At 42.3% G+C, this 12,549-nt stretch overlaps 1 protein-coding gene across 13 annotated transcripts in view; it reads right to left on the bottom strand.

Moving 5' to 3' along the window:
* Positions 1 to 12,549, bottom strand: part of ptprfa (protein tyrosine phosphatase receptor type Fa) — an 888,655-nt gene that overhangs the window by 639,096 nt on the left and 237,010 nt on the right. For all 13 annotated transcript variants that reach the window (XR_013491747.1, XM_078169090.1, XM_078169094.1 and 10 more), the window contains one exon: positions 2,444 to 2,554. Coding sequence is in view for 12 of the 13 variants with exons in the window: in XM_078169090.1 (XP_078025216.1) it covers positions 2,444 to 2,554 (111 nt within the window). In the remaining variant the exon portion in view is untranslated. The remainder of the gene's footprint in view (positions 1 to 2,443; positions 2,555 to 12,549) is intronic.

The raw sequence follows: 12,549 nt of genomic DNA, 5'->3' as shown, positions 1-12,549 counted from the left end.
TCTCTCCTTTGCTAACATTCACGGCCTATAACTGCATGTCACTAACTCGGCTTCTTCTCAGGAGCTTTTGTGTGCCACTGTGTGGCAGGTTAACTTATATTGCAGCTGTGCCTGGATCGTGTGACCTGGTTGTGCTGCTGCCGTGGTCCTGCCTGATGCCTCCTGCTGCTGCTGTTATCATTAGTCATACTTCTACTGTCATTATACACATATGATTATTGTCACATACATATACTATCATATATATACCTACAACATATTATACCACAATTGACATAATTATTATTAAAATATTATTACTTAAATTAATGTTGTTGTAAGCTGTCATTACTGTCTGTCCTGCATCTCTCTCGGTCTCTTTCTGTCTCTGTCTCTTTTTCTGTATCATTTTGTCATACGGATTACTGTTAATTTATCATGTTGATCTGTTCTGTACGACATCTATTGCACGTCTGTCCGTCCTGGAAGAGGGATCCCTCCTCTTCCTGAGGTTTCTAACATTTTCTCCCCCCGTTAAAGCGTTCTTTTGGGGAGTTTTTCCTTATCAGCTGTGAGGGTCCAAAGGACAGAAGGATGTTGTATGCTGTAAAGCCCTGTGAGGCAAATTGTTATTTGTGATATTGGGCTTTACAAATAAAATTGATTGATTGACTGATTAACTTAATCACACTTATCCCAGCTCTGACTCAGACTCACAGCCAGCATGTACATGCATTATCATTTCCTTGTCCACTGGATTAGAATGGAGGCTCTGCTTTTCATTGCCTGTTGCCAGAGATATAAATATAGACAGTGCAGGCAGTGGGCAATGTATTGGGTGGAGAATGGGCCCTCATGAGTGATTGCCACCTTGGAAATATGCTTGTTAGCAAAGAACAACTCTTATTCCATTAAAAACAGTACCATTTGCTATATATGCCCTTGAAAAAGGCAAACCCATCTCTGTCATGTTGTTTTTCTTTTTTAGTAAAAAAAAAAGTCAGTAGCATCTATAACAAAATGATGTGCTCCAAATAAACTATCATAAACTATTAAAATTGTTAAATTAAATTCATAATTTTTCTTTGGTATTTTTTGTGATATATTGTTATACAATGACGATTGCTGGGTAACATGTATGTTAATGTTATCCAATGTCAAGTCTCTGATTATGTGGTGAGACAATACCTGCACAACAGCGTACACTATCGAGCACATCATAAAAGCATTTACTGGGGTCCGTTGCAACTACCTTACGCTACTGCCTGTTGCCATGGTCAATCATAGTATTGGAGCTTCATTGATGATGGCATTTTCATTCACCTTGCATGAGCTTAACTCAGAGTGAACATACTCAAAGTTAACTGAGCTAATTCTAATCAACTGTTCTGAAACTGAAAACTCAAGAGTTTTCCATCTAGGTGTTCATCAACTCAGAGTTCAGGGTTAGTCTCAGCATTTGTTAAACCTGCTCGTAGGAAAAGAACAAAGCCAGCTGTTTAACCACCCATCTGTGTGCAGACTTGTCACTGTCCTGAATGAGGCCAATTACCACTATGTCATTTGCAAACTTTAGGAAATAAACAGGTCTCCTGAGGTGCAGTCATTGGTATAGAAGGAGAAGAGCAGTGGTGAGAGGACACACCACTGAGGGGCACCAGTGCTGATGGCCTCAGTGCTAGATGTGATTTTCCCTTGCCTCACCAGTTGCCAATGGCATGTAGGCTGGTGGCAGGACCAGCAATTAACAGCAGCTAGGATGAAGAACATTACTGTATACAACCAATAGTTGAAGCAATTAAAGGTTCAAATTTAAAATTAATCTCTTAAGCAGATTTTGTCCCTTGTTTATAAAGCGTCATTGCTCCTTACGGGTAATGCTTCTTGTCTCGTATGGACATAAGGAATGATTGAACATCAAATAAAGAGAGTAAAGCAGTAATTAATAAACCCTTTGCTTTGATAACTGCCTTTGAGAACCTCATATTAGTTGAGGGAAATTGAGTTGTTTATTGACAGGTCCTACTTATGAGAAGGCTTCAATTCACTCTGCTGGCTTTTGTTGCAGCACATCCAGTCAACTGGAGCCAGCTTTCTGGGGAATTTCCTGTCTGTGTTGTTCAACATAGAAGGTAGTATGGCAAAAATTATGAGGTTAAGCAGGTCAAGCAAGCAAACTAACAGGACACTGGAGCAAAATACACAAATTACTATCCAAGAGACAAAGGCATTACAGAAAGGGAGACAGAAAGAGCAGGAAATGACAGTGGGACAGCAGAGACTGAACGGGCATCAACAAGCCTGACTTTTACTGCTGAATACAGCTGAATCAAGGGAGCTAGATTTCCAATTAGCAGTCAGCAGTCAGAGCAACGGTGCAGATGTTGATGAGAGAGGACCTTACTGTTAAAGGTGGTGACCTCAGTGGCAGGGAGGGGTCAGTCAGGGTCAAGAGGGATCTTACCTCGAACATAAAGGTTAGCTGGAGCAGAGTAGCGAGTCCCGGCGTTGTTCACTGCCATGCACTCGTATTTGCCCTGGTCCGACTCCTCGCTGTTCTCAATCTGAAGCGCTCCTGAGGAGGGGAGGCCAAATGTCATGTTTCAGGTCTTCAACACACACACACACACACACACACACCCACACACACACACACACACACACACACACGCACACACACACACACACACATACATGGTGGTGGATTAATCTGATTCAGACACACAAACACTAATCCTTGGCTGGCCATGTCCCTGCCCAAATGAACCCAAATATGATAATCTAATGTTTTCATTCCATACCTATAAAAAAAGTATTCAGGCTTAACTTTTCCTCTTTTTGTTAAAAATCCAGAGGCCTACAGTATAGCTACTAATTTATGGTAGTGTGTGAAATTTGTGAGCCGCATTTGACCCATCCCCTGAGGGAGCGGTGAGCAGCAGTGGTGCCGCACTCGGGAATCATGTGGTGATGATTTACGGTGGCGGAGCGCATAAACAAACACTTTGGAGGAGGTATGTGCTCTCAAATCAAACTTTTTTAAGGATTATTCGTTTACCTGAAGTGTCTTGAAACTAATTTCACTGCTGGTTGTTTTCTTTTCCAAAAGTAGATCAGGAGCCAGAGCCTTCAGCTATCAGGCTCCTCTCCTGTGGAATCATCTTCCTGTTACGGTCCGGGAGGCAGACACCGTCTCCACATTTAAGACTAGACTTAAGACTTTCCTCTTTGATAAAGCTTATAGTTAGGGCTGGCTCAGGCTTGCCCTGTACCAGCCCCTAGTTAGGCTGACTTAGGCCTAGTCTGCCGGAGGACCCCCTATAATACACCGGGCACCTTCTCTCCTTCTCTCTCTCTTTCTCTCTCTCTCTCTCGTATTCTATTACTGCATCTTGCTAACTCGGCCATTCTGGATGTCACTAACTCGGCTTCTTCTCCGGAGCCTTTGTGCTCCACTGTCTCTCAGATTAACTCATATCACAGCGGTGCCTGGACAGCGTGACGTGTGTGGTTGTGCTGCTGCCGTGGTCCTGCCAGATGCCTCCTGCTGCTGCTGCCATCATTAGTCATTAGTCATACTTCTACTGTTATTATACACATATGACTATTGTCACGCATGTATACTGCCAGATATTAATACATACTTTCAACATATTGTACCACAGTAGCCAGAACTATAACTATAATATTATTACTTTCAATAATGTTGTTGTAACCTACTGTCATTACCTGCATCTCTCTCTCTCTCTCTCTCTCTCTCTCTCTGTCTCATTGTGTCATACGGATTACTGTTAATTTATTATGCTGATCTGTTCTGTACGACATCTATTGCACGTCTGTCCGTCCTGGAAGAGGGATCCCTCCTCAGTTGCTCTTCCTGAGGTTTCTACCGTTTTTTTTTTCCCCGTTAAAGGGTTTTTTTTTGTGGAGTTTTTCCTGATCAGCTGTGAGGGTCATAAGGACAGAGGGATGTTGTATGCTGTAAAGCCCTGTGAGGCAAATTGTGATTTGTGATATTGGGCTTTATAAATAAAATTGATTGATTGATTGATTGATAGACTCTGATTATTTATTTGGCTACTTTATGTCCGACGTGGCCAAACAATTGAGAGCGGTGACGCATGATCCGTGTGGATGAACTTGTGTGAACCTGAGTTGATTAATGAAGTAACTTAAAGTCAGAAAGAAGGAAAACTGTTTCTAAACCTTTTGAAGATGTTTTTGGATGTTTATTTGTGAATGAAATGGCAAGTTCAGACGAGTCAGAAACGACTCCTGTTAAAGCCATGGATGAGGCTGCAGCGCATCTGCGCTCATCTAGAGCATCATGCCTTGATGAAGTGAAAGGAATAAAGATAAAGATAAAATGATAACCCTTTTACTTTTATTATTATTATCTTATTATGCCAACTGAAAAATTAAATTTGTTTATTTGGGTGTTTTAGCTCTTTTCTCTGGTGTGGAAACTGACGCAAATGAGCTCATTAATCAATGAGGGGGAAAACAACATGATTCGACAATTAGTCGGCTAAAGGAAAAATCTGTCAAATCAGATTCGACTATGAAAATTCTTAGTCGGGGACACCCCTACCTGAAAACACACTGCATGTACAGTACAGGCCAAAAGTTTGGACACACCTTCTCATTCAATGCATTTTCTTTATTTTCATGACTATTTACATTGTAGATTCTCACTGAAGGCATCAAAACTATGAATGAACACATGTGGAGTTATGTACTTAACAAAAAAAGGTGAAATAACTGAAAACATGTTTTATATTCTAGTTTCTTCAAAATAGCCACCCTTTGCTCTGATTACTGCTTTGCACACTCTTGGCATTCTCTCCATGCGCTTCAAGAGGTAGTCACCTGAAATGGTTTTCCAACAGTCTTGAAGGAGTTCCCAGAGGTGTTTAGCACTTGTTGGCCCCTTTGCCTTCACTCTGCGGTCCAGCTCACCCCAAACCATCTCGATTGGGTTCAGGTCCGGTGACTGTGGAGGCCAGGTCATCTGCCGCAGCACTCCATCACTCTCCTTCTTGGTCAAATAGCCCTTACACAGCCTGGAGGTGTGTTTGGGGTCATTGTCCTGTTGAAAAATAAATGATCGTCCAACTAAACGCAAACCGGATGGGATGGCATGTCGCTGCAGGATGCTGTGGTAGCCATGCTGGTTCAGTGTGCCTTCAATTTTGAATAAATCCCCAACAGTGTCACCAGCAAAACACCCCCACACCATCACACCTCCTCCTCCATGCTTCACAGTGGGAACCAGGCATGTGGAATCCATCCGTTCACCTTTTCTGCGTCTCACAAAGACACGGCGGTTGGAACCAAAGATCTCAAATTTGGACTCATCAGACCAAAGCACAGATTTCCACTGGTCTAATGTCCATACCTTGTGTTTCTTGGCCCAAACAAATCTCTTCTGCTTGTTGCCTCTCCTTAGCAGTGGTTTCCTAGCAGCTATTTGACCATGAAGGCCTGATTGGCGCAGTCTCCTCTTAACAGTTGTTCTAGAGATGGGTCTGCTGCTAGAACTCTGTGTGGCATTCATCTGGTCTCTGATCTGAGCTGCTGTTAACTTGCCATTTCTGAGGCTGGTGACTCGGATGAACTTATCCTCAGAAGCAGAGGTGACTCTTGGTCTTCCTTTCCTGGGTCGGTCCTCATGTGTGCCAGTTTCGTTGTAGCGCTTGATGGTTTTTGCGACTCCACTTGGGGACACATTTAAAGTTTTTGCAATTTTCCGGACTGACTGACCTTCATTTCTTAAAGTAATGATGGCCACTCGTTTTTCTTTAGTTAGCTGATTGGTTCTTGCCATAATATGAATTTTAACAGTTGTCCAATAGGGCTGTCGGCTGTGTATTAACCTGACTTCTGCACAACACAACTGATGGTCCCAACCCCATTGATAAAGCAAGAAATTCCACTAATTAACCCTGATAAGGCACACCTGTGAAGTGGAAACCATTTCAGGTGACTACCTCTTGAAGCTCATGGAGAGAATGCCAAGAGTGTGCAAAGCAGTAATCAGAGCAAAGGGTGGCTATTTTGAAGAAACTAGAATATAAAACATGTTTTCAGTTATTTCACCTTTTTTTGTTAAGTACATAACTCCACATGTGTTCATTCATAGTTTTGATGCCTTCAGTGAGAATCTACAATGTAAATAGTCATGAAAATAAAGAAAACGCATTGAATGGAGAAGGTGTGTCCAAACTTTTGGCCTGTACTGTATATATATGTGTGTGTGTGTGTGTGTGTGTGTGTATGTATGTATATATATATATATATATATATATATATATATTTGTGTGTGTATATATATATATATGTACATATATATATATATATATATATATATAGCTACACACATATCTACCGTTCACAAAAAAGCATCTGCTGCTCTGATGAGAGTGCACGTCTGCAGTGTGTCAAATATGCCTTACCTGTTTGAATTATGTTTTTATATTTCATTTTAAGCTGCTTCCAAATGCATTTTTCCCCTGTGAGATTGTACCTACATGAAAATCAGATTTTATTCAAAACCACTCCACCACTTTTTCACCTGTATGCTACGATTTTAATTAAGTGTGGTTAAATGTTAAATTAATGGACTAGTGCATTCAAACTTACACGTTGACTAGGGCAGCAATTTTCTCCCATGCCGCCTCTCTCTCCTTGGCAGCTTAAGCAGTGTTACTTTTTTTATGAAATATATGCTCATATTCGTTGTAGGCATTCATGAGCACCTCCAATTCCACAGGTGTAAAATAAGTTGATCGCTGTTTTCCTCCGGTTGCCATGGTGAATCGGGGTATCGGGGCTCCATTGATAATGGCTTTTTATTGTGGTTGTGCACGCGCTTAACTCAAGGTGTACCTACTCAGAGTTGATTGAACTAATTCAAATCAGCTGTTCTGGAACCGGATACTCAGAGTTTCCCATCTCAGGGTTAGTCAAGTCAGAGTTCAGGATTAGGGTTAGGAGTTTGTTGAACCTCCTACCTGGAGTGTTCCATGACACTGAACATGACACACCAATAAAAAAAACAGAAAGACATACTTGTGTAATGCAAAGGCATTTACAATGAGAAAGGATTCTTTTTTTTTTTTAAAGATTATTTTTGTGGGCTTTTGCCTCTAATGGATAGGACAGTGTGTGAAATGGGGAGACAGAGAGAGGGTGGGGACTGACACACAGCAAAGGGTCGCAGGCCGGACTCGAACCTGCGACCGCTGCAGCGAGGCAATGCCTTTGTACATGGGGTGCTGGCACTATCCACTATGCTACCGACACCCCAATGAGAAAGGATTCTTAACCCATGTTTAAAAAACCTGCGTAAAAGTGTTGAAAAGGGACAATAGAGATGCCAAAGAGTGCCTCTGGCATTGGTATGAAACAATGAGGGGCGTGACAAACAATGCTCTGGGAATGTGAATGGGTTGGATGTCTGTATCACAGTATCACATATGGCAACTCCTAACTGTTTTATACAGTGTATATAAAATGCAATGCTTTATTTGAGCCAGTGAGCTTTTAGCAGGGGTCGCGTTAACCGGATATTCTCGGTCATTGACTGTTTTTTTCACAACAATGACTGGAAAATCTGAAGGCCGTCGGTCATTTTGACCGGTTGCAATTACCACCCCTGCCCACTTGGCGGCAGAGTGCACAGTCAGTGGTTTAAGTGGCTGCCGTTTTCACACTGCACAGAAAAAGTCATTCATCTGCTTTATGTAGCGTTGTTGACATAACGCCCTGGATACACCGGACGCAGAACCGAAGCGCAGCGCCCAGCAGCGGAGGCAGTTTTCAATCAGCGCCCATGTTAACCTATCTGACTGTCCACACAGGCCGCTGAGCAGAGCAGAGCGCCCGCGGAGGCAGCGCTTCAGTTTGGCGTCTCGTCTATTTTTCACGCGAGCCGCGAGCGCTTCTGTCAACCTGGATAAAGCAGATCGTACCAAACAGAAAGTCGGACACAGAAAAGACGAGAGAATCCGGCCAATTTTCACAATAAAATAACAACAGCGAGCACTGTGGAACGTGAGGAGAAAATACCGTGTTTATATTTTAAAAAAAACACAACAGTGCATAACCAAACACATTTTTCAATACCCTAATCACTTCATTACAATTTTAATTTTGTGTCACCGAGCCTACAGGCATAACTACATAACGCCCTGGACATATTGGACGCGTTAGTGCCGTCCGGTGTGTCCAGGGCGAAGCCTAATGGCACGAGTGTGTGGATGTCTGTTCATCTTTTCGTTCATGTCCTTATTAATGCACACTTTATAACTTGCTTGTTGGATTTATTAAAAACGAACGAATGAAAACTAAATGTCTTTGAATATCTTTATTATCATTTAAAAACGAAAATTAAAATGACCAGTAAAAATAGATTATGACCGGATTTTTATGACCCTGTCGGTCAAAATGACCGGCGACGAAAAAGTCTAGCACAACGTCGGGCTCTTAGATCAGTCATTTCCATCACACATTAAAGGATAATAGCTGGTGCTATTCTTAATGTCAGCAATTTCCATGTCAACAACTATGTATGTGTCTCAATACCCTTCAATTGCCCTACTCGTTCCATGGCTCTCAGCCCCAAGCACAGTGGTTCTGTGGTTCTGTTTACAAATATTAAGTCAACTTAAATCCAACAAAGATAAATAATGCCCAACAATACAAATATTATACAGCACTGCAGGTGGCTCTGTGAGGCTGTTTTCAGCAGTAGAATAACTCGTTCAGTTCCCCCGTCCATTCAAATGCACTTAACTTTTCTACAGTTGGATGCCTAAATCTATTATTACTGACTCCAGCCAAAGCATAGATTGATGTGATTTTCTATGAAACAGTCAGCTTATAATGCATTTTATCTCATGAGGTTTTCACCATAATATTTTCTGGAAATACTTGAGAAATTAAAGATATTTTGAATCTTGATGATGAATACAATGCAAAATATAGCCGTAAGCGACAGTTCCGGGATTCAAGCCAGCATGGACCATTAGAATTTGAAAGCTGTGAAGGATTAAGATCTTTAATCTCAGTTTATGACACCTGTCCTGCATCTCTCTCTGTCTCTCTTAGTATACGGATTACTGTTAATTTATTATGTTTATCTGTTCTGTACGACATCTATTGCACATCTGTCCGTCCTGGAAGAGGGATCCCTCCTCAGTTGCTCCTCCTGAGGTTTCTACCATTTTTTTTCCTTGTTAAAGTTTTTTTTGGGGGGAGTTTTTCCTTATTCGCTGTGAGGGTCCAAAGGACAGAGGGATGTCGTATGCTGTAAAGCCCTGTGAGGCAAATTGTGATTTGTGATACTGGGCTTTATAAGTAAAACTGAATTGAACTGAGGGCGGCACGGTGGTGTGGTGGTTAGCACTGTCGCCTCACAGCAAGAGGGTTGCCGGTTCGATCCTGGGCGTGGGAGCCCTTCTGTGCGGAGTTTGCATGTTCTCCCCGTGTCAGCGTGGGTTCTCTCCGGGCACTCCGGCTTCCTCCCACAGTCCAAAGACATGCAGATTGGGGACTAGGTTAATTGATAAATTGTCCGTAGGTGTGAATGTGAGCGTGAATGGTTGTTTGTCTCTATGTGTCAGCCCTGCGATAGTCTGGTGACCTGTCCAGGGTGTACCCTGCCTCTCGCCCGATGTCAGCTGGGATAGGCTCCAGCCCTCCCGCGACCCTCAAGAGGATGAAGCGGTTAGAAGATGAATGAACTGAATTGAAAAAAATAAAGATAGCTTAAAGATAACAGATTGATTGGACAAAGGTTATTCATTTAATCTGTGCTGGGTCGTGCACTTCTTCTTTTTTTGTTTGGGCATTTTTAAGCCTTCAATTGATAGGACAGACAAGTATGAAAGGGGGAGAGAGAGGGAGTGACATGCAGCAAAGGGCCACAGGCTGGAGTCGAACCTGGGCCGCTGCGGCAACAGCCTTGTACGTGGGGTGTCTGCTCTATCCACTAAGCCACCGACTCCTTTAGCAATGTTATGACCCTCTATTGGTCATTTGCAAAAACATTTTTGAGACATGTTTTAACATCTCCATTAAATGATAATGTTTGATGATGGACAAACTGTCGTTTCATGCCAGGCAAAAAAAAAAAACGTGTTTGGAAGTGGTGACACCCCCATTGAGCAATTTCAAAATAATTTTAAACATTTGATTCAACATTATTATTGTATGTAATATATATATATATATATATATATATATATATATATATATATTCTGTAAGGTTTGGATTGATTACACAAACAGTTTCTGATTTATAGTCTGATTTGTGTTATAACATGCCAATGTTTTACATTTGTAGTGCCCTCTAGTAGTTGATTTTGATGAATCTATCAGGGTATGTTTGAGGTATATACTGTATGTGGACTTAGCCTACAAGTTTCACCACGACTGGCCCAATGGTTATGGCGTTAGGTCTACTTATATGCTTAGCCAGGTCCCTTTGTTCAGGGCCTCTAGTTTCGCAGACCGGGCGAGGCGGAGGCGCAGCGCACCTGGGTTTTACACAGCCAATTCATATCACACCAATCAAATGAGCCCCTCTCCTCGCCCTTAAAAATGCTGCGCGAAGGCGTAATGAGAGTTTATTCAATTCGCCATGGCGGAAGAGAGCAGCAGCGTCAGACGGCCAAACTTCTCCCAGGAGGAAACTGATGTTTTGGTCCGGGAGGTCCAAGCTCGCAGTGTCCGAATATACGGAACTGCGAGCAGACCTCCACGGGCTGATGATGCAAAGGTAGCCTGGGAGGAGGTCACCACAATTGTAAATCAATGTTGCCCGGATACATTGAGAACCATTGCCCAGTGCTTTCTCTCTCGCAGTCTCACTCTGTTTCTTTTCTTTTGACTTTTCTAAGATGACAGATGCTGAATATATACTCCCTATCTGATTCTGTGGCTGTTTGTGGTTGGCTGAGAGGGATGTAAACTCATTACTTTGCAGCTGTGTTAATCAAATCAGGTTGGGTTTCCACTATGTGTGCCAAACTTGCCAAACGGTGCCAATCCCCTTTGATCTGACATCAGATGTGACGGGACAGTCGATATAGAGATACATTTATGTGCTGATTGCAGATAGTTGCATTGAATAGTGTTTTTTGGGGGTATTTATTGCATTTTTAATGAGCCTGACATTCTGGAAACCTGCCTGTGAGGTTTTGGTGACGCGTGCGCACTGTCTGCCGGTCAGCCAAACTTCCACTTACACCGGCTGCGCTCCGCCTGCGCTGACAGTAGACCTGGTTTCAGCTGGTGAGCTTTTAGCGCACCTTCGGCGAAGCCTTTTGGCACAAAACTGTCACTGCGCCAAGCTGGATCTGCCGACACCTCCCCCTGCTGCGCCGCCACACCTGTCTCAGCACACCTCGGTCTGCCAAACTACCAAACTGAGCGCGCCTGGGTTGCGCTGCTCGAAACTAGCTCTGCGCGGGGTTAGCCACCCTGCGCCGTGCCAGGAAACTAGAGGCCCATTTGTCAATATCCTCAAAACCCAGTGAGATATCAACAAGCTTTCAATTAATCTTGATAAGGTTGGTCCAATAATGATTCACAGTAAATGTGGTACAAACCGGACCTATAGTTTAGGAGCAGAAGTCAAAAATGTGTTTTTCATAAAAATCTAAATGTTACACATGGTTAAACATTATTGTTGAAGTTATTCTACAAGCTTTATAATGACTGGACAGTCAGTTTCTGATTTGTAGTCTGATTTGTGTTATGCTACGTCCATGTTTTTGATAAAGCTTGATCAGACAGGTTGGTACCAATCGGAATTACAGGAGGAGATGTTAAAAAATGTGTTCATAATGGCAGAAAATTTCAAGTAGGACTTTCATGGTTCTTGTGTGTTTTTGGCAGAGCACACTGAGCTGCACATATGTGTTGAATTTCAAGTCAATAAGACTTACAGTGTGAGAGATGCTGCCTTTCAAAATAAATTTTGGGGCCCTCATTTTAGCACCCACATGTGGCTGATTGGCGTTATATTTCTTGAGCAGCATTGCACACAACTTCCAATCATAAGTGGCAACTTTATGTGTCTACAATGTGACATCTCCCAGGAATTTGTGAAAACATTTCTGAAGAAAAAAAAGTCAAAGAAAAAAACAACACGGTTTCAGCCTTTCAGGCTAGAAGCACAGAATATACAGTACAGGCCAAAAGTTTGGACACACCTTCTCATTCAATGCGTTTTCTTTATTTTCATGACTATTTACATTGTAGATTCTCACTGAAGGCATCAAAACTATGAATGAACACATGTGGAGTTATGTACTTAACAAAAAAAGGTGAAATAACTGAAAACATGTTTTATATTCTAGTTTCTTCAAAATAGCCACCCTTTGCTCTGATTACTGCTTTGCACACTCTTGGCATTCTCTCCATGAGCTTCAAGAGGTAGTCACCTGAAATGGTTTCCACTTCACAGGTGTGCCTTATCAGGGTTAATTAGTGGAATTTCTTGCTTTATCAATGGGGTTGGGACCATCAGTTGTGTTGTGCAGAAGTCAGGTTAATACACAG

The sequence above is a fragment of the Epinephelus lanceolatus genome, chromosome 6 (assembly GCF_041903045.1).
Source record: "Epinephelus lanceolatus isolate andai-2023 chromosome 6, ASM4190304v1, whole genome shotgun sequence".
NCBI lineage: Eukaryota > Metazoa > Chordata > Actinopteri > Perciformes > Serranidae > Epinephelus > Epinephelus lanceolatus.
The sequence above is the reverse complement of the archived record's forward strand: the minus strand, read 5'-3'. Positions and strand labels throughout refer to the sequence as shown.